Here is a 23003-nt window from a genome sequence, read left to right as displayed (position 1 = left end):
CCACTGTTAGGAGAAGAAGGTAGAGAGCTGGGTGATGTTTTATCCTGTTTGATGGATCTTTATTTTATTATCATTACTATAATACATGAGCCAGACAGTACAACATATAGACTAGTTCACAACTTTCTTTTACAGTGGAAAGATCTAGAGTGGGTATCTCATCACTATCTGGTGAAGGTACAGACTACATCAATGCTTCCTATATTATGGTAAGTCAAATTGGTCTGCTGAAAAATACTCTATACTGCTATATATATTTTTAGAGTTGACAGATATCTGCACGTTAGTGGCACAGTCTTTATTTTGAAGGGATTCTCTGCTTTCTCTTTCATTTTTCACGCTTTCCATTCTTCCCTGGTGGATGCTGCACTGGAATTGTTTTTAAGTCCACTCAAACACATTACAGTTTGACTCAGCATACAGTAAGAACGCACAACACTTTTAAAATAGTACAATTTAGCACAACTTATGGGCGAGATTCAAAGGTTAATTAAAGCTACCAAGTTTTTTCAGGCGTCAGTGAATCATTCTGGCAAAAACAGTGTCCACATGTTGGGGGAGGGGAGCCATAGCCTTGCTTCCTCCCTGATCATGTGCAGGGACCAGTCTATGAATGTTTTAGTGCCTGTGTAGGAGCCACAAAGTGTTGCCTCCCGCTTTTCCCCCTGCATCATTTTTCCTTTGGATTCCTTTGTAACCCCTTCGCTGTTGTCTCCCTCACACCATGGCCATCTCCCGAGCGTGGAATGTGTTCAGGGCCAGGAATCCACTGTGTTGGCCACTTAGTCCTCCCCTTATCCTGCCTCACTGTTCTCAGTGCAGCACAGTGAGTGGGGGAGAGAGAGGAGGAGAAGCCTTGGCTGGGTATTCAGAAGCTCTAGGAGTGGCCTCTGCCAGCTGGTAGGAGGACTTGATGGGAAACCTTGCTCACGGCCTGTAGTCCTGCTTATGCATGACATTTTACCAGGCATATGTGAGAGTGACAGCAGAAGCTGTCACTCTTGATGAGTGACATTTGGCAGGTATGTCTGGGCTTTCTTTCATAAAGCAGGGAAGTTATAATTAATGCTAGAGGATTTCACAGAGAGAAAGAATAATTATTTTAAGAAATTGAATTTATTCTTTTGCTGCGTACCCCGAGTCCCTGCAGAAGCCTGGCTAGGGCAGAGCAATCAGTACATATGTCTGGGCTAATACACATTTTTATTTTGAGTTGGCAGTTCACCATTAACTCTCTGTTGCTTGCAATACATTTTTTGGGGGGGGGACCATGAACATTTATTTTTTGTTTTTTATTGGTTTTCTCCTTTTCTATTTGACATACATTGATTTCTATTCCTGGGAGTCACATGAAATACAGGCCAATCTAGCTCTGTTTTTTAGACTTCCGTCTTTGTATAGTGAAAGCTTCCTTTAAATATATATATTGTTGGACATCAATTCTCAGACTGATGTTTTTGTTTTGCAGGGTTATTATCAAAGTAACGAATTCATTATTACCCAGCATCCCCTGTTACATACCAGCAAGGATTTCTGGAGAATGATATGGGACCATAATGCTCAGCTAATAGTCATGCTTCCTGATAGTCAGAACATGGTAAGATTGATGGCTAATTGTTGTGGTTTGATCCAATGTAGGCTATAATAGTATCCTAATTTAAAAACACCAAACAGGTCAACACAAAACTTGGCTATGGAATCTGAGACTCTACCAAATACAGTTTTTAAAAGAATATGATAGTACTGATCTGAAACATATGGGAAATCAGCTTGTGTTATTCACTGTGGGCCAATTCTTGAGGCCTTATTCAGGCAAACGCCAACTGAAGTCAATAGTAGTTATTCTGAGTAAAAACTGAGATGCTCAAGTGTTGGAGCTGTATGTATACATTAAGAATGAGCTAATGTACTCTTCAATGATTAGTGGCATATGCTATAGAAACATCTCAGGGTTTTTATTTTTATGTTTTGGGTAAGACCTGAGGAAAGGGAAGGTGACTGTGTATGAGTGTGCATTTTGGAGGACAGTCATGCAAATGCTTGAGAGAAACTTCTGTGATCTGAGAAATAGCTGTGAACACGAAAATCTACAGTCTCACTTTCTCTGCAAACAGTTCATAAAGGTTATTCTTTTCACAAATGGGAAAGACTTTTAAGTTAGCCTTAGTGATCAGGGCAACTTCTGAGAACTGTAAATAATTGTGCCTGCAAGAAAAGACATTTTTAATCCTGTCAAATTTAAATTCATGAATTGAACTTTAAGACTGTCACTTATATACATTTTGCATTATTTCTCTACCAAAGCATCTACATTGTATTGTTTTATTTTGAGAACTGGAAAGAAAATTACTTAACTTTGTGGCTTTTTTTTAGGCTGAGGATGAATTTGTTTATTGGCCAAACAAAGATGAGCCTATAAATTGTGAAAGCTTTAAAGTTACTATGATTGCTGAAGAACACAAGTGTCTGTCTAGTGAGGAAAAGCTTATAATCCAAGACTTTATTCTAGAAGCTACACAGGTAACATCATTAAAGTGGTACACTTGTGGGGATTTGATTTGTTGAAGTTAAATTGTAAAGGTTTTAACATTAAAATAAATAATATGCGAGGTCCTTTAAACACACAGGCCAGGATCCACAGAGGGACTAAGGCATTGCACCCCTGAGCTTCACAACACCGAACTTTTAAGTGATTAGAAAACACTGGAATAAACTGTGATCACAAAGCCTTAATTAGGCACATAGGCTCCCTATATAACAAATGGGGAGAGGTAGGCAGTTTAAAACGTGATCCCCAAAAGCCAGCACACTAGCTGGGGAAAGGCCTAAATTAGCCAATGGAAGATGCTGACGAGAGAAGTTTATCCTAAGCCTCATCCCTCTCACAAAGATAGGTGCTGAAGTCCGGGGTGAAGGGAGATGCCTGTCTCTGGGGGAAATAGGCAGGCAAACACCTATCGTGCCTTGCAGACCCGAGCTGGTAAGCATGCTCAGAGGCTACCTCGCTCCACACAAAACAACCAGGGGGAGTGGAGAATAAGCTCGGATTCCCTAATACTGTTTAGTCCAATGGTTGGGGTACTCATCAAGGATGCAAGAGACCCCTTGGTTCAAGTCCCCAATCTCCCTGATGAGAAGAAGGGACTTGAACATGGATCTGCCACCTCTCAGGAGAGTATGCTAATCAGTAGACTACATAGTGATTCTCACTTTTTCTCTGGCCCAATTAATGTTTCATTATTCAATTGTTTAAGTGGAACAACTTCAGTAGGAGAGCTTGAGGGAGACCCATATTAGAATAATCCATAGAGCAGTGACCAGATCACTCACCTAATAGGTACTTAATCACTCTTCAAATCCCTTCTATCAGATCTTGATCTGGTGCTCTCCCACATCCCAGGTGAGCCCCTAACCACTGGGCTGAAGGATATAAGGGAGCCCCAACACCCAGATGTTTTGTGCTAGCCAGTCTCTGAGTTTGCCTACCAGGCAGGGCCCTACAGGCAAGATAGGTGTGTGAATATGTATCTCCCTCCAGTTTGTGGATCGCTCAGGCAGGAGATAGGTTCCAGATGCCCAGAGTAAGGGCTAGTGTACACTGGGAACTTATGTCAGCATAGCTTCGTCTCACAGGGGTGTAAATCTGGGGATTAGGCACCTTAATACCTTTGTGGCTCCAGGACATAGATTGTAAACTCTTTGGGGATAGAACATGTGTTTCTATGTGTGTGCAAAGTAATGAGGCTTTGCTCCCACTAGGGTCTTTGCATATGATAATACAAATAATAAGTAATAGTAATTGCATGAATGGAATGCTATAGCATCAAGAACATAGACACTAACTACACATACAGAGACACCAAAACTGCCTTGTTGTTTTAATCATACAAATGCCCTATTAATTTTCATAGAAACATCATAGAAATTCTAGGTTAAATGTGGTTGTATTACCAAATTAACCCCAGGAATTTAAGGGATTAGTCCTGAAAGACTGAGTACTGAGCACCCTTGCCTAATCCATTGACTTTACCCTACTCACATGCTTAATTTTGAGCATGTACCTAAGTGGTTTGGTAGAGCTCGAAGTCAATACCTTGCAAGACTCAGTTCTTAGGGTTTAATTTAAGACTTGATATATTGGTCTTGAAAAAACAAGTCACATTTTTGCTAGGTCATTTGTGGAGCATCTGTTAGCTCATAAGAAACTCCAATTTCCCGTTGTAATAGAGAAAAGGAAGAAAATTGTAGAAATTATTTTGTGTGTGTTAGGCATTGACAGTGTACGCAACTCTCCACAAGACACCATACAAGGGCAGTCTATTCTTTGAAGAGCTAGATTTATGCAAAACTATTAATCATGACATTTTCCTTTTAGGATGACTATGTACTTGAAGTGAGGCATTTTCAGTGTCCAAAATGGCCAAATCCTGATAGCCCTATTAGTAAAACATTTGAACTTATAAGTATCATAAAAGAAGAAAGTTCCAACAGAGATGGACCCATGATAGTGCACGATGAGTAAGCATTGTAACTTTCGCTTTGGTTTGGATACTACATACATGGGTATTAGCCCACCACACGCATGCTAATTTCTCATAAAGAGCCTGACCCATTGAAATTAGGCCTAAAGCATATAGAGAGAGCAAATAATAAAAGCAGCAGAACCATTCTGTTATTTTAGCTGCATCAGCAAGAGAAACACTTGACTCAGCATCAAGAATGTTCTCTTTTTGGGTCTTTGTTTCTTGATAATCTGAAAAATGAACCAGTTTCCATCCAATGGAGATTAAATAATTTTGTGTCATTCTTTTAGTATAGCGAGAAGTAAATACACAATTTAGACACTGGTCTTTAGAAATCACTATGGGTGAGATCCTCACCCCTGCTCTGGCCCCTTTACCATGGGAAAAAGTGCTAGAGCAGCATAAAGGAGCACTAAAAATCTCTGGTTCTAGCTGTGGAAGGATTCTCTCGGTGCAGGCACTGTAGAGACAGCCACAAAGCTGTCTCCTGAGGACCCCCTCAAGCCCTGGGGCAGGGGGTCTGGCAGGAAAGGCATGGGAGCAAGAGGGGCTTGCCTTTGGGCTGTGTTGTGACAGTGCTGCATCGATTCCTGGTTGTGTTGCTGCCCATAGGGAAGTCCATGAAGGCTGCCATAAAACAGGCCAGAGGGGTGTCTAAATTACACTGGTAGCCTTGAAGCAGCCAAGGATTAGAAGGGTGCAAAAGCAGCATAAAGCCACCATAGTGGCCACCCTCCCTATGTGCTGTACTTCCTAGAGGTGCAGCACAGAATATCACATAGGGTGACCAGTGGGGGATAATAGGAGCCCATATAAAAAAAGCCCCAAATATCGGGACTGTCCCTATAAAATAAGGACATCTGGTCACCCTAGTGTCACCCCATGCATTCAGAGGGCTTCTGCATCTTCTCCATCTGTGGGAATATGACCCAGTTCATACAAATATTTCTTTTGTGTGTTTTAACTTTCAAAAGGCATGGAGGAGTGACAGCAGGTACTTTCTGTGCACTAACAACACTCATGCATCAGCTGGAAAATGAAAGTTCCATGGATGTTTATCAGGTTGCTAAGATGATAAATTTGATGAGGCCAGGAGTCTTCACAGACATTGTAAGTAAATAAGCCCAATGTGTATATTTTTTCAATATATGTAGCATCTTTGGCAAAATTAGAGTTAGAGCAGCAAAATCACATTTTTCAGTGTGAATCTCTTCATTGGTTAAAGCAAAACTGTGTTCCAAAATAAAGTGTTCATATGAAGAACTAAATATATTAAGCCTACTTGATAGAATATTATTTAATAATTGTCAATCAGAAAGTGCAGTACTTCCTATACCGTTACAAAACGTGCACTATAATCTGCAAATTATGGTTTGATTTCACCAAGGAATACATCCACACTCCCAAACAGACCAGGGCTGCCCAGAGGATTCAGGGGGCCTGGGGCAAAGCAATTTTGGGGGCCCTTCCATAAAAAAAGTTGCAATACTATAGAATACTATATTCTCATGGGGGCCCCGGTGGGGCCCGGGGCCTGGGGCAAATTGCTTCACTTGCCCCCCCCCTCCCCCTCCCTCTGGGCGGCCCTGAAGTAGACTCTTGAGTGATCACCTGAATATTTCTGGTATGGTTAGGATCAATTTTTAGTAAAAGTTTACTACTACTGCCACTGAGACCCTGATCTTTCTTGATCTATTGAGTGATCACTTAAGATCAATTTCACTGTGGTTTTGGAAAGGGTATAACAGTATTAGATTACAAATCTCCAGTGAAGTCCATGTAGGAACAGATACAGATTCATTACAGAGAGGACAATTGTGTGCTGAATTCTGCTATCAGTTACACCAGTGGAAACCTAGAGTAGGTTCAGTGCCCTTACTCCAGAGTTACGGGAACATTTCACATTATGGATGAAATCCTGGCCCTGTTGAAGTCAATAGGAGCTTTACCATTGACTTCAGTGAGACCAGGATTTCACCCCCTATATTAAAAAAAAAATGCACAAGAAAATATTCTCCCCTGGAGCACCTGCACAATAGCCATTGATACGGAGTTACATACTGTATGCAGATGGGGGCTATTTGTCACAGAATTAACACATCAGTTAATGAGTTATACACACAAGACTGCACGGGGGCTGTATAGCACCAAATTGCTAAATTATTTTTGTGTAAAAGTATTACAAAATAATCTAACATTATTGTTTAGAGCACCACATTGAACGTATCCTCTTTTCTTCTGTAGGAGCAGTACCAGTTTCTGTACAAAGCTATCCTAAGTCTTGTTAGCACAAGGCAAGAGGAAAACCCTTCTGCATCCATGGACAGTAATGGCACAGCTTTACCTGATGGAAATGCAGCTGAAAGCTTAGAATCTTTAGTTTAACTAACACACACACACTCCAGTCATCCCTGGAATTTAGCATTGTTGTTTTCATTTTTAAATTATGCAGGGAGAAATCTGTCCAGTTATTATATGATCTGTTCCCTTCTCCTGTTCAAACAAACAACAGTTATTTTTGTGGCATATGATTTTACTTCCGAACTCACATCATTAACAATGTGTGCCTTTTTTTGAAAGATTTCTTGTAATACATTTGTTACGTCTAGACTAACTTGACTGAATTTTACAGTGTTTCTAAGAATGAAATTGTGGTATGTTTTTCAGTATTAGTTTTCAATTTGTCTGGCTTTGCTTTTAAAATTTAAAATTTATCATATTTATAGATGGTAGGGGGGTTCTCAACTACAAATAAACAAGTCATGTTTTTAGTATCCAACTTACTTGCTGTATTTATAGCAATCCATATAACTTTTAATATAGTAGAATGTAAATAAAATACTGTTCTCTATAATATTCAACATTTTAAGACTGCAGTAGATACTTAGACTAGTAACCTGATACTTACTGTAAATACTTCTATAGTGATTCCATGGACCAAATTTATATTTATAATTGTAGATTTTTATATTTTACTACAGAGTCAGTTTTCTAGTTCTGTGTAATTGCATTGTTATAATGATGTAGTTCAGTATCTGTTTTTATTTTAACAAAGTCTCCTGATATACTATTGTGCATCTTCGGTGATTAACCTTCATATATGTGCATGGAATTTTAACTTTTTGTGGGAAATATAAATTCAGTTGTTTTGAAATGAGAAGTTTTTATGAGAATAACATCTGTACTTGGCATTGTTTTAATTGTTTTTACCTAAGGCATTGAAAAAATAAATATAAATATTCCAGTCTATGCCTAGCACAGTAAACAATGTGCATCATCAATACTGAAGACATTTTACTCATCAAGAACAATATTACTGGCTCAAGGCCATGTTAGAAAAACTTTCTATGTGAATTTCATGAGTGCTAAGTTCTGGCCTGCCTCCTCCAGGCTGGTTTTGCCCCATCCTATTGTGATTGAGCTCTCATGAGGCTAGTGTAACAATAACCAGTTTACTTTGACACCGTTGGTTTTAGATTTTTAGGGGGCATATTGGGATCTGTTATGAGGCTAGGCAGAAATGCTGTGGCAATGAGAGGGGAATGGATTTTAGAAGCAGAAGAAGATCGACCTACTTGGGCTTGGAGCTCTTCAGAGCACTGTGGGAGGCCTTTGTACACTTGAGGAAAATAGAAAGGAGCAGAACCTCTGGCAAGGCAAGTGTAAAAGGATAATTAGGCAGGTCAAAAAAGGATTTGAAGAGCAACTAGCAAAAGACTTTTTTAAAAAATGTTGGTGTTAGTTTTTAAGTACATCAGAAGCAGGAAGCCTGCCAATCAGTGGGACCACAGGACGATTGAGGTGCTAAAGGAGTACTCAAAGGAAGATAAGGCCATTGTGGAGAAGCTAAATGAATTCTTTGCATTGGTTTTCACTGCAGAGGATGTGACGGTGATTCCCAAGCCTGAGCTATTCTTTTAGGTGACAAATCTGTGGAACTGTCCCAGATTGAGGTGTCATTAGAGGAGGTTTTGGAACAAATTGATAAACTAACCGTAATAAGTCACCAGGATCAGATGATATTCACCAAAGATTTCTGAAGGAACTCAAATATGAAATTGCACAATACTATGTGTGGTATGTAACTTATCACTTAAATCAGCTTGTGTACCAGATGACTGGAGAACAGCTAATGTGGCATCAGTTTTTACAAAAGGCTGCAGAGGTGATCCTGGCAATTACAGGCCAGTCAACCTAACTTCAGTACCAGGCAAATCGGTTGAAACTGTAGTGAAGAACAGAATTATCAGACACACAGATGAACACGCTATGTTGGGGAAGAGTCCACACAGCTTTTGTAAAGGGAAATCGTGCCTCACCAGTCTAGGGTTGCCAACCCTCCCTGTTTCACCGGGAGTCTCCCAGAATCAGACTCTATTTCCCGGAGGCTACTGACAGCAAACTGGGGGGTTTTAGGCTACTAAAAGTCTGGAGGCGCAGCGGGGCTAAGGCCCTGGCCCCACGCCACTCCCAGAAGCGGGCGGCATATCCCTGCAGCCCCTGGAGGGGGCAGGAGGCTCCGTGTGTTGCCTGAGCGCCAACTCCGCAGCTCCCATTGGCCAGGAACTGCAGCCAATGGGAGCTGTGGGGGTGGTGCCTGCAGACAGGATCAGCACACAGAGCACCCTGGTCCCCCCGCAGGGGCCACAGAGATGGGGGAGGACCTGCCTTAGCCCCGCTGTGCCACCAACCAGGAGCCGCCCGCAGTAAGCATTGCCTGGACCGAGCCCACACCCCTCACCCATTCCTGCACCCCAACCCCCTGCCCCAGTCCTGAGCCCCCTCCAGCATCCAAACTCTCTCCCAGATCTTGCACCCTGCACCCCCTCCTGCATCCCAACCCCCTGCCCCAGGCTCAGCCCAGAGCCCCCTCCCACACTCCAAACCCCTTGGCCCTAGACCAAAGCCCACAGCCCAACCCCCTGCACCAGCCCAGTGAAAGTGAGTGAGGGTGGGGGAGAACGAGTGACGGAGGGAGGGCAGATGGCGTGAACGGGGCGGGACCTCGGAGAAGGGTGGGCATGGGCAGGACCTCAGGGAAGGGGCGGGGCAGGGGCCAGGGCAAGGGTGTTTGGGTTTGTGTGATTAGACAGCTGGCAACCCTACACCAATCTATTACAATTATTTGAGGGGGACAACAACCGTGGACAAGGGTGATCCAGTGTATATATTGTACTTAGCCTTTCAGGAAGCCTTTGATAAGGTCTCTCACCTGACTGTTGGCCCCTCCCCCCACCCCCAGAAGCTCAGGGAGAGGAGGCAGACAAAGGTAAGGGCCCTGGCTTTCAGCACCCACACTATTAAAAGTGTTCCTGCGCCACTGCAATCATTGATAAAAATTTGTCTTCAGCTTCTCTCATTTATTGCCTACAGTTCTGGAGCCTTAACATTGTCTTAGTCCTCCAACAACGGGGAGTCTCATTTTATAAGAACTCACTTTGAAATAGTTGTACATCAAAGGATGCTACAGAACTTTGAGTGCACAGTAGCAGGATTCCATATGACCAACTAGAACACAGCAAGCTAGAGTTACACCCTGACTTGCTGCACATAACTGACCACGTAGACAAGTCCTAAGTAGAATGGATTTTCCCAGAAAATTAGGCAAACTCATTCATTTTGCTGTATAACATGTTGATGAAATCTCAAGTATGAGTGGATGACCTGAATCAGTCAAAACAAGACAATGCATAATTTGTCTTCTAAAATTGTGCCAATGTGTTTATTCTGTTAAATCCCATTTTCCACTTGACCTCATCTGCTTCTATAGTTATGCAGCCCCCTGCCTCCCTAATTCAAAGGGTCAACCAATTGCACAAATAACTCATATGGAAATAAAGGAGCCTCTCTTTGTGAATCAGGTTGCTTGCTGCTAAGGTTATTCTGGTTCTCTTGCACTGTTACTTGTCATATTTGTACATTGCTAATTCTAGGTTAGGTAGGAAATACAGCTTAATAGGGTACACTGTGTATGTGGATACGATGCAGTATTATTTATATGGTCTTAGCCATGTTGAATGTCAGAGAATGCTTTTAAAAACCAAATCTAACTTAGGTTTGTACAGATACTCTGTAGTTTATGCATGTTGTCTCTTCATTTGATAAAATGAAAGAGTTCCATGTATATTGTACCTGATCACGCCCACAAAAATACACATTAATTTATAACATTGTAAAACTCCATAAATTGCATCTTTGCAACCCTCAGCTGAGCTGTATTTTAAAGAAGTAGGATATTCCTTCTTTGCCAGAAGACATCTTCCTCGACGGGGGCCTGGGCAACTGGATTCTACCTCTTGCAAAGCACTCAAGTGCTTGAAACCTTTGCATAAGTAGTTCAAACAGGGAAGCTATGGAATTTAAGGCTCTCTTCTTCTGTTCCAACAACACAGCCAAAATAATTTTATTTCTCTTAATCCACCGGGGTGCAAGTGCCAGTGAGGTTAATTTTTGATTTTATGGCTGTTTCCCAAACCCCATTTCTCTTACTTTATATTTCCTCTCCTCACCATAGTATCAGCACACAGTATGATTCACGGCAACAGCACAAGTAACCCTAAAGCTCGTGTCTGCTCCAGCTTTTGCACTAGGAAAACTGGCCCATAACCCAACACAATGTCATACTTTTTTCCCCTGGCAACTTCTATTTTTACCCCACTTCTTCCACTTAAAAATAGTTATATATAATCCAAGTACACAAAATGGTTTATAGGCAAATACACTCCACTGTAGCTCTTAAATCTAACTCAGACTAAAAGCAAAACTGAACGGTCCTATTTTGAAAATTCACCCTTGAAATCAGTGTTTCTTTCAAGCTACAGAACTGTAGTTTGAAAGAAATACTGTCCATTTTAAAATAATAAGCCAAGGAATCAAGTGGTGTTCCAAGATTTTTTCCACCGATGTCTGCAATCACATTCATCATCTTAGCATGCCTGACAAGTTATTTAAAACATAAGTCCTTAGGCTAATCTCTTTAGCAACACATATTGGAAAGAAATTAAGAATCATAAGAAATCTTCCCTAATCTTCAACCTGTGATGGATTATTGATTTTAATAAATGTGTGTCAGTTCCCAAATAGAGCTGGCACGTAATTCTCAGACAAAGGCCATCTTTTAATTAATTTTTTTCTTATAATCCAGGCTACAGCCTCAAAAGACAGAGCCTGTCTTTGTAAACTGGGTCAAGTGGGGAAAAGATGTTAGGTATCAACTGCTAGCCACCAACTAAATGTCAAGTTAAGGATTTTTTTTTTTAAACCTGTGTATGTCATGCTATGCTTAACAGGTTTCCTGCTAAGAACACCCACATAAACATATACTCACCAGCAACACTCCCAACCCCTGAAAATACAGCATTTGTTATTGTGACTGCTTATGTAAGGAAAACTTTTACAGCTGACATTTATGTATCATGTGAAACTGTTCTAAAGACACAGTAACAATTGCCAGCAGCGAGGGCTCTCAACCATGTGTAATGGTTTTGAAGATTAAATTGTTGCTTACATTATGGATAGTGCAGGTAGTGACACCTGTAGTTACAGCTGCCTGCTCCTTGGCTTTATAAGACCCTAGTTTCCGTTGCTTATAACGTTGCTGTCTGGGCAGCCATTTTTCATTCCGGGCGGCTCCCTCACGCTAACTGGAACATTTCTGCTAAAACTGGCAATAAGGTGGTTGGGGGATGGGAAGAGCGGGACAGAGAGCGAGAAGGAAGGTTGTTTTGCTCATGGTCAAAGAAATTCTTACTCATTTTGTTAAGGAACTCTACCACCTCCATGATCTGCTGCAAGGGCTTGATGTTTGGCAGGGACATTATCCTGGTGTTATGGCTATGCCTTTAGCCATCCACATAAACCTTCACCAAATTTGGCCACACTGTGAGCGCTGAACATACACACACACTAAGCAGCCTTGTTAGCATTTGACAGTTAAATGCTCTGAAGCATCCACTGGCATGTTCCTGCAGGGGCTGAAGAGGACTTCCCCTGAAACTGCATCTCCCCATTGTGCGAGGCTGCAGTGGTGCCAGGCACAGGAACTGAGACTGACACGCGTTCCTGAGCTCCCAAGATTCTTGCTATTGAGAGCCCAACCAACCTGGAGACGGTAGCAACAGCCTCACTGGAAAGCAGAAGCTTGAGAAATGTGGGGAGCAGGAGCCAGGGGGATAGAGAAAATAAAGGGGCCTGGGGAAGGGGTGAATGGAAGAGTTAGGCAGCTGGGAGAGTAGACAGGTGCAGAGTTGGGGCAAGAGCCAGAAAGGAAGGACTGGTGAATAAGGGCAGAGAGGAGGGGTGGAGTTTTCATAGGTACACAGAGGAAGCTGGGACAGTGGATGGGAGCAGCGGTGGCTAGGGGAGTGGGTGGGCGGATTCATAAAGCTGGGGGGGAGGGAGACAGGATCCAGGTGCTGGGAGGGTGTAGATAGTTGCAGAATGGGAAGGAAGCAGGGTGAGAAGGTTAAGAGGTGGAGGGGGGAAAAGTGTGAGATCATGTAATTAAAGACTGGCACATAATGTGATGTATGGGGGGGCTAAATTAAGGGTGCACAGGCTAGCTTAACACTGGCATCTCCTAATGGTTGTGTGCGTCACTTTGCAACCTTAATAGAGGAGTCTGAGGGGCTGGTTTTGTTCAACATCTGTATCAATGATCTGGTGGATGTGATGGATTGCACCCTCAGCAAGTTCGCAGCTGACACTAAGGTGGGGGGAGAGGTAGATATGCTGGAAGGTAGGAATAGGGTCCAGAGTGACCTAGACAAATTGGAGCATTGGGCAAAAAGAAATCTGATGAGGGTCAGTAAGTGCAGAGTCCTGCACTTAGGAGGGAAGAATCCCATGCACTGCTACAGGCTGGGGACCGACTGGCTAAGCAGCAGCTCTGCAGAAAGGTCCTGGGGATTACAGTGGACGAGAAGCTGGATATGAGTCAGCAGTGTGCCCTTGTTGCCAAGAAGGCCAATGGCGTATTAGTAGGAGCATTGCCAGCAGATTGAGGGAAGTGATTATTCCCCTCTATTTGGCACTGGTGAGGCCACATCTGGCGTATTGCATCCAGTTTTGGGTCCCCCCACTACAGAAGGGCTGTGGACAAATTGGAGAGTCCAGCGGAGGGCAACAGAAAGGATTAGGGGGCTGGAGCACATGACTACATGGAGAGGCTGAGGGAACTGGGCTTATTTAGTTTGCAGAAAAGAAGAGTTGGGGGGGATTTGATAGCAGCCTTCACTTACCTGAAGGTGGGTTCCAAAGAGGATGTAGCTCAGCAGTTCTCCATGATGGCAGATGACAGAACAAGGAGCAATGGTCTCACGTTGCAGTGGGGGAGGTCTAGGTTGGATATTAGGAAACACTATTTCACAAGGAGGGTGGTGAAGCACTGGAATGGGTTACCTAGGCAGGTGGTGGAATCTCCATCCTTAGAGGTTTTTAAGGACTGGCTTGACAAAGCCTTGGCTGGGATGATTTAGTTGGTGTTGGTCCTGCTTTGAACAGCGGATTGGACTAGATGACCTCCTGACATCTCTTCCAACCCTAATCTATGATTTAGATGGAATATATATGTATTGCCATTGGGATTACTTTTGTGATGCTCAGTAATCATGGCACCATTTCATTTACACTCATTAAGCCACCTTAGTAATAGTCTAGAAGTCCATCAGCATCTTACAATAAGTGTTTTACACCTTTTATTTGAATGAGGAAAAATACTCTACTACCTAGAAGACACCCATTAAAAAAAAAAAAAAAAGAAAAACAGAAATGCAGTTCATGTCATGCATCCCATACCAAAACCCCCTGATCTTAACTCTTCCTCTTTGATTACCTTGCTAAGGAGTTCTTGAGGCAGATCACACTATTATAGCCCTCCCTCAGCCAGCTCAAGGGTCAAGAGGAGCAATAATAAAATTAAAGGAGAAATGGAAACTAAAGAAATTGGGTTTTAAATTCTCTAATCCCCAATCAAAGGAATCTCCCAGTAAGATTCCATTACCTTATCCCTCAGCAAGGGTTGCTCTACACAGGTTTTGTACTGGTATTTAAAAAAAGCCACACAAAGTAGTTATACTAGCACAAGCCCTACTATGGAGACAGTTTGAAGGTGCACTACAGAAGTATACCTTATTCCCCTTCCTTGACAAAAGTAAGCTATACCAGTTCAACTGCATCCACAGTGCAGGAAGAGAGGGTTGTTCTACTTTAACTGTACCAATATAGTTAAAGCAGTAGAACCTGTGCGTGTGGACATGGGAGCCGATCGTCCAGAGGGCTGTCCACCTACCCTGTGCTAGTACTCCCCCAGCTCAAGGAGCAGTTCGGGTCCATGGAAGTGTGAAGCTAGGACAGCAGATCTGGAGGTGGAAATAAGGGGGTGGTGAGGTGTAGAAAATGGCAGGTGGTGTTGAGGAGAGAGGGGTTATAATCCCCATTGCCAGCTCCACAGAGGTACAGTTACAGTTGTGGGCGTGTGGTGTGAAAAGTACAACTTTAACTGTGCATTTTCTGGGTTTCTAATGTTCGTGTGGTTGAGTATTTATGCATCTTGATAGGGGCCCTGATCTCACCCACTGCTGCATACAGGCAGACCCCTGTATCCATTCAGAGCCTCACTGAAGTCTGCAGAATCAGAGCCTCTGTGGGAAACCCTGGCTCCACTAAAGTCAAATGGGAGTTGTGCCATTGACTTCAACAGGGCCAGAATTTCACCCTGGAGTTTAGACAACAGCTTCTGGACACCCCAAACTGTTCATGGACATTTGTTTCTGCAGCCACAACCATGATATAGTTTGTGATTTATGCAAAAAGGAGGCAAGTATAAACTCAGCTTCAAAAGACATTTATTGTGTACAGAAAACTTCACAAGAGAAGCCTTGGACGTCTATCAATTCTACATGTAGAAATCCATGTTGTATACAAAATAATCCAACATCAGAAGTTCCCACATTTAAAAAGCAAAAAGCTATTTTCACTCCACGCAAAAGTATAATTTAAAAATTTAAACAAACCACTACAAAGTGGTTTGTTTAAAATCCAGATTTTTTTTTTCTTTAAGCACCATGCATCAGCTGATACAATTTTCAGCACTCTCCCTCTATCACTTTAAAGACAAGTCTACAGTCTTCAGAAAGGACGTTTCAGTGGCTTTTTGGTTTCGAAAAATGGCCTAGCAGAACAGACAGCCCTAGTGCTGGGAAATAGCAATACATTCTCTCCTATCCCTTCAAAGGGGGCAGAGGTAGTTCATGAAGGAAACACCAGAGTGGTTCCTCCTCTCCTGCTCTGAAATCAGTTTAACACATAAAAAAAAAAAAAAAAAACCATTTTCTTAGTGCACTTGCTTTCTATCATGGGGGAAAATGGATGCACGGTTTAGTGGGTGGGGGGGTGGTCTAGATAGAGTTCTTGGGTGAAATCCCAGTCCTCTTGAAGCCAATGGGAGTTTTCCCATTGATTTCACTGGGATCAGGATTTCACCCATTTATCCTGATCATCAAAACAGACATGGTAACCTAATAGAATCAAGAGCTGGGATCATGAAGTAGTTCCACTACTAAATCCCTCCCTAGACACCTATTTAACCCTTTGACTTTTTCTACCATCCCTTACTTTCTGCTTCCTCCCTCTACCACCTTCCCTCCTCAGCTTTGTGGCAACCATCATCTTATTAAATACTGCCCCTAGAACATTAACTCCTGTGAAAGTAGTTTATTTTTACCTCTAATCATGAACTTCATCTATGCTTGCAGCTGATTCCTACTACTGGACAAGCTGCCTCACTTCCAAAACCAAAAATTACCTCTGGCAGCTGTGACATAGTAAACTAGGGAGAAGGGTGCAGTGGGGAACCACCAAGAAGAAAAGCAGGCAGACTTCCAGAATTAAAGGTCAGTATTACACGAGGGAAGGACAGCTTTACAGGCCAGACACTGCTCTGTGGAAGTCCTAACTGATTAACGTATTGGATGAATGTTTTCACAATGTGTTCTAGGACAAGGCAGAGAGGAAGGAGAACACACTCACAGACCAGTGTATAAACAATAGTACATCCTGGATTTATACTTCTCTGCCTATAATATCTTAAGGCCTTGCGCACGACAGTATTTCTTTTACCCTTGTAATTACATTATTTTGATAGGCCAAGTTAAGTGGAAAGAGTAATTCAAAAGTAAACAGACTTAAGAGCTTTTCTTCCAATGACCTTTTAACTGCACTATATTTACATCCTAAATGCCCTTGCGAATCCCAAGCGTAGAGTACTTTTATATGCCATTGCATGCCTTTTAACAGGAAAAAAAAAAAGCAATACATACTATAGTTATTAATCCAATGTATAATAAGCTTCTGTTCAGGTGCGGGTAACCCGTTGAACCCCATTCGTGATGGGGATCGGGGATTGCAATTATTCCCCATGAACGAGGAATTCCCAGTAAGTGCGGGTCATAAGCTCACGTTGATTAAGTCCCTGCCCTTTGTACACACCGCCCGTCGCTACTACCGATTGGATGGTTTAGTGAGGTCCTCGGATCGGCCCTGCCAGGGTTGGTCATGGCCCTGGTGGAGCAACTTCTTAGAGGGACAAATGGCGTTCAGCCACCCGAGATTGAGCAATAACAAGCTTCTATTCAGTAACTAGAAACATGGATTTTGGTGTGGGGTTTTTTTTTTTTTTTTTTTCAAGCACTCTTTATTAACCTGTATATTTATTCCAATTTTCAAGAGCCACAGATCTGGCAGATATGAAAATGCAGATTTTATATTTAAAGCCTGCAAGACTGCCATTTCAAGATTTCACATGATTTAATTCACTAGCGAACTAGAGTTTCTGAAATTATAATTGTTTTCATATTACCCTGAGATGTACAAAAATATTATTCATTTATTTTACAACATGATCAATATTTTCTTGGTAACAAGATGCAAATTCAGTATTTAGTTCTGCTTCTGGTACTGACTTTGGTATACATTTGTCAACGACTTAGACCAAGACAATGTTTAAAGTTAATTCCTGGTTGGAACTCATTAACCAGATGTACTTCTGTCATATTAATATGCACATTAGCGCTAGGTCCACAAAAGGGATTTAAATGTTAAGCATCACAGTGCTTAACATTTTAGGCATCCTGCTACCTAGTGACTTCCATAGCTAAGTTATGTACCCAAGCTCCCTATACAATGCATGGGGAGAGTTAGGTGCCTAAGAATGGAATCCACAAAAGCCAGCATGCTGAGTGGGGAGTCATGTAAGCTAACCAATAGGAAATGATGATTGAGGGGGTATAGCTCAACCCCTACCCCTCAAAGGGAGTTAGGTGGCTAACTCCAGGCACCCCTCTCAGTTTAGAATTCACAGGCATGATCCCTTTCCTAGAGTTAGATACCTAAGCCCTTTCTTGCAGCAAGCAAAAAAGGAGGAGGAGCTGTTCCTCTCTTATAACCTTTAGGCCAATGATTAGATACTAACCCAGGATTTAGGAGACCCAGGTTCAGTTCCCCTTCCTGCCAGAAGAGGAGTAGGACCTTGAACTTTGGTCTCCCCACTCCCAGGAGAATGGCCTAACCACCGGGCTATGGGGTATTCTGGCACGGTTTTCTCTCAGTCTCTCATGTTCAGGGGTGTGTGCAGAAATTTAACTTTGACTGTGGGGGGAGAAAACATTCTGTGCCCCCCCTTCCCCCAGCAGGAGCTCACTCGTCCCTCCCTCCTTCTCCCCCCAGCTCTGGCTCCCCATCCCTCCTCCTCCCCAGCTCACTTTTCCCTCTCCCTTCTCCTCCTATCCCAGCTCCAGCAGGAGCTTGCTCTCCTCCCTGTAGCCCTGGGGCCTGGAGGAGTTCTGTGCCCCCGATGATTATTGGGGGGGTCCATGCTCCAGCTTGCTCGCCTTGTGCACACCCCTGCTCCTGTTGAAGCTGTTCCACTGACTATAAATAAATCTTCATCAGGCCAGAGAGAATGTGCTTCTGAGAACAGCTACCATATTGGGCCCTGCAGGACAAAGAGGTGGAAGACGCCTAGCTCATGCCTAAGCCCCAGTGGCACCAGGGCACCTAAGGCAGCTATTTGCATACTCTGACATTTTTAGGAACCATGGGAACTTTACCAAAAGCAATTTTTGTGCCTAGGGATTTTTGGCACATACAGAATTAGGTGGCAGCTGTGTGGGGATCAGAGGATCTAAATTTTGGATTTAGGAACCTAAGGTAGCAGTTACGGACCTAAATCCTTTTGTGGACCTAACCCTGAGATTTTTCCTACAATAGAGTTCCATGCTTCTGCCAATAACACGCTCATGTTCTAAAGATATACACGGAGTTTAAAATCTCCTTAGATATCTTCTTTATTAGCAAAGTGTATACTACGAATACATCATTACTGTATTATACAGTGTAATAATGCATTGTAAGGTATGTTCATGGCAAAAGGCTTTGGGCACTTTATGATGTGACCTGTTAAGCCAATTGGCTCTGGCCAGGATACTTGAACAGCCCTCACAGTTTTGAAGGGAAAAGTGCTACCATTTATACATCTAAATATTCATTAGGCCCACATAAAGGCAGGTAGATAATTTTATAAAGGGCATAATTTGTGCCTCAGTCTGTAGGCACACTCAAGTAGTGGGCCCACAATTGTGTACATAAAACTGGAAGCTTAACTGAGATCCTTAAAAAAAAAAAAAAAAAATCAAGCTCAATCTCTTGTTAGTTCTTGTCGGATAATGCTTTGGGTACTATATACAATGCCTTCTGCTCTAATGCGCTCAAGAATTGGTGCATAGATATTCTTCGTCAATGGAATTACCATGCCTTTGGCATCAATTTCACCTGAAAGATTAAAAAAAGGAAATTACATGATATTTAGACTAATGTGCATATACTAATTTATGTTGCAGTGTATATCAAGATTTATTGACCTGTTAGGTAAAGTATTGATGCTGCCTGGAGGTGAAAGCAAAGTCAATCTTTATTTCAAGAGATACTGAAAACAGAACTTTTTGCACATTTCAAATGGATCCAACAAAATATGTGGAAGACTTTCCATTTTGGCCATGAGTGTCAGGTGTGGAACAATTTCTTCCCTTTTAAACCAAACTAAAAAGAGCAAGGTGAAATCAGACTCCGAAAGTTTTTCTTCATTTCCATTTAGCCAATAAAGGAACAGATCTGAACGTGAGGAATGGCTTAGAGGTGGCCACAACCAATAAGCACATGCTTATTTACATATACAGTCTGGGTTAACATTGGTTGGTTAACATTAATGCAGGCCTCAAAAGTTAAATGATTCAGAGGGTGGGGATGAGAGCAACTAGCTTTAGCCTGTTGTGAGTCAAGATCTCTTTGCTGAATGCAACAAAAGTTTATTTGCCATGTCAAAGGCCTCTCTTCCCTGGCAAAAACATTTAGTAACAATAGTCAAAATCCTTTAAGGATAGTTAAGATTTTGCAAGTGAGCTGAAGCCTCTCAATATCTTGGGTCAGACTCTGCAATCCTTAGTCATGCTGAGTAACTTTTACTCACACAACTAGCCCCATTGATTGACAGGATTACTCATGGGAGTAAATGCAGAATTTGGATCTTTGTGGTTCAGCAATCTCCTTGTAAGCCACAGAATAAGTAGGATCTCAGTCTTGAGAGGGGACAATGTAATTCCAGAGGGGAAGCAAGGATAGTGCATCATGCAACAGTAATGCTCCCCTCCTTCTCTGCGTGCACATGATCACGCTGGAAAGCAGTGATAGATGGAGCACAAAGAGTGACTTTTTTGGTTGTGGTTTTAGGGAAGATTTTGGTTATGGAGAAAGAGTAGCTCCCATTCCTCAAAATGATCTAACATCCCTCCCATCTCTCCTTTAACACGATCTCTGAAAATCAAATCAGGAATCGGTCTGCACGGCTAGACTTGTATTTTAGTTAGTATTGAGCTACTCTGGGGTTTCAGCAGTGGGCCCTAAAACCATTCAGCATAAAGATTAGGAGGGGACCAAAAATGTCATGGAGTTTTCACTCTTAACCCAGACTTTGTAGATCATTTTTAAAGGCAGAAAAGCACTTTGGGACCTTTGGATGAAAGCTTCTATGCAGATGTTAGTCATTAATAAGTACCATTAACATGCCTTTAGTACAGTTTAGATTTTAAGAAATAATCAGTGACAAAGTGATTTAAGAAAATCACTAACACATCCATGCCCAAAAATGGAAATTTAAAAAAAAAATCAATTTAAGATGATATAGGAACAATTCAAGACTTTCTAAAGGTGGTTTATATAAACTGTGGGCTAGTCTACACTGGCAGCGCTTTAACGTGGCTTGTGTAGTCGCAGCAGAGCGCTGGGAGAGAGCTCTCCCAGTGCTCTAAAAAACCCACCTCCACAAGGGGCATAGCCACCAGCGCTGGGAGCGTCTGGGTGCACTGTCTACACTGGCACTTGACAGCACTGAACCTTGCTGCGCTCAGGAGGGTGTCTTTTCACACCCCTGAGCGAGAAAGTTGCAGTGCTGTAAAGTGCCAGTGTAGACAAGCCCTGTGGTGTATTCTACATTTTCTAGAGGTAGCAGAACACAAAGAAAGGTGTGAAGCAATTCCCTAAAATAATTATTGTATATTCATAGTATAGGATGAATAGCCACTTACCATCTAGAACCATCCTAGCAGCAATAGCTGTGGGGTACCCTACAGTTTTAGCCATTGCAGAATATCCTTTATCATCACCATACACAACCAGATTGATGAATTTATCTTCCAAATGGCCAGATGGGTGCCTGATACCGATTTCATTTCTCATAATTATCATATCTCGTTCTCCAGCACCTAAAGAGACAAACCTAGATTATTATATATCATTTAATAGGGGGAAGGGAAAGCTCAGTGGTTTGAGCATTGGCCTGCTAAACCCAGGGTTGAGTTCAATCCTTGAGGGGGCCACTTAGGGATCTGGGGCAAAATCAGTACTTGGTCCTGCTAGTGAAGGCAGGGGGCCGGACTCGATGACCTTTCAAAGTCCCTTCCAGGTCTAGGAGATAGGATATCTCCATTAATTTAATTTGTATTACGGTAACGCAGGGCTCCATTGTGCTAGGCACTGTGCACACAATGAGAAGATTAGCTGCATGCCCAAGAGCTTACAAATCAAATGTGTGTCTGCTCTGCTTTATTCTCTTATTTCTGCTTAACCCGAACAGTCACCTGCCAGTGCTAAGCGCCTGATCCTGAACATTTCACATATAAAATAAACCAAGTTAGAATGATAACAGTTCTGTAATATGGAGCATGGGTCCTATTGAACTTACTCGGACTTCATTGGAGACTTTCCTTATTCACATCAGCACAAGTGAGATCAGAATCAGTCCCATGATAATTGAAAAGCCATGTAAAAAGGGTTAGCTGCATCAGTGGTAAAGTTACCCAAGGCACACTGTACTTGGCTACATAAACCCAGTCATGGAACCCTTGGAGAAGTAGAAAATTAACCCACAATGGTTCTGGGCTAATATGGCCATTTGACCAGCTAACCACTTTATAATGTAGTTCTTGTTCTGAAGATGCATCTTTATATGGCTGAATTATTAATTTTCCCACCTTGGGTTATTTCACATCTGTTTAGCCATTCATAAAATGGACACAGAATGGATACTGCGATTAGTCTTGATCCTGCATAATTCTGAGCTCTCTGGTCCTGATGCTGCAAAGCACTTCAGCACATGCTTATCTCAAAACATGTGCAATCCCGTTTGCTTCAATGGGACTGCTCATGTTATGTGCTTTGCAGGTTCAGTACCACACTGCTTTACTTTTTCCACCCCACAAACCTTTGGATCAGCTGTATATATAGAAGACACAATTTACTAAGTACAACACTAATTTCTATTAGAGTGGAGTTGCAGTTCATCATTGCTCTCTGTTAAGGCCTACTTTAAGTGCTTTAAAATCCACATGCTTACTCAGATGGTCTTAAAATTTACTATGCCTCATGGAGGTGCTGAATAGTGTTAGCTGGTCCAAACTTGGATCATTCTAAAATTCTTCTGCTTTGTTTGTTTTTATTTTTTAAACCCACACCTGGGGCTCAAACTATGGCTCTGATCCACCCCAAACTGATCTCAGTCACATGGGATTTAGCACATGGAGTATGGCACTCACTGCCCCTTGGGGTGGGAGATGTATATTGAAGAAGTTATTCAGGGTTAAGTGAGGAAAACAGCTGCAACCAAAAAATTTGAAATGGGATGTGCAGATTAGAGATTTGTTAAAACAGGGTTTGAGCCTTCAAAGGGAAGCACTGTGGCCACTGAACCTGAGCTGCACCCATGCATTGTGAATTTGAACTCGAAGCTTGGAAGAAATCTGAGAACAATCAATGGGCATGATGTTACCCCCTTCAACAGAGGCAGAGAGATTTATACTTTTGGGAAACATGCCTTGAGTAGTACAGCTAATATAGAATGACGTTAAATTTTCGGGGGGGGGGGGGGGGGGGGGG

General features: G+C 42.3%; 2 protein-coding genes across 5 annotated transcripts in view; one reads left to right on the top strand and one right to left on the bottom strand.

Annotated features, from left to right (window-relative positions):
* PTPRZ1 (protein tyrosine phosphatase receptor type Z1) overlaps positions 1 to 7762 on the top strand; it is a 193431-nt gene extending 185669 nt beyond the window's left edge. For all 3 annotated transcript variants that reach the window (XM_026648720.1, XM_026648718.1, XM_026648717.1), the window contains 6 exons: positions 136 to 209; positions 1469 to 1597; positions 2374 to 2520; positions 4376 to 4518; positions 5498 to 5633; positions 6768 to 7762. In XM_026648720.1, the coding sequence (XP_026504505.1) occupies positions 136 to 209; positions 1469 to 1597; positions 2374 to 2520; positions 4376 to 4518; positions 5498 to 5633; positions 6768 to 6908 (770 nt within the window). In that variant the 3' untranslated portion in view covers positions 6909 to 7762. The remainder of the gene's footprint in view (positions 1 to 135; positions 210 to 1468; positions 1598 to 2373; positions 2521 to 4375; positions 4519 to 5497; positions 5634 to 6767) is intronic.
* A 10594-nt stretch (positions 7763 to 18356) lies between these two features.
* The window catches only part of AASS (aminoadipate-semialdehyde synthase), a 50165-nt gene continuing 45518 nt past the window's right edge, over positions 18357 to 23003 (bottom strand). For both annotated transcript variants that reach the window (XM_024219624.3, XM_024219625.3), the window contains 2 exons: positions 21158 to 21334; positions 18357 to 19349 (listed from right to left, as the gene is read on the bottom strand). In XM_024219624.3, coding sequence (XP_024075392.1) covers positions 19216 to 19349; positions 21158 to 21334 — 311 coding nt within the window. In that variant the 3' untranslated portion in view covers positions 18357 to 19215. The remainder of the gene's footprint in view (positions 19350 to 21157; positions 21335 to 23003) is intronic.

This window comes from Terrapene carolina, unplaced genomic scaffold, assembly GCF_002925995.2.
Source record: "Terrapene carolina triunguis isolate 2854851 unplaced genomic scaffold, T_m_triunguis-2.0 Scaffold68, whole genome shotgun sequence".
In the NCBI taxonomy this organism is placed as follows: domain Eukaryota; kingdom Metazoa; phylum Chordata; order Testudines; family Emydidae; genus Terrapene; species Terrapene triunguis.
The sequence above is the reverse complement of the archived record's forward strand: the minus strand, read 5'-3'. Positions and strand labels throughout refer to the sequence as shown.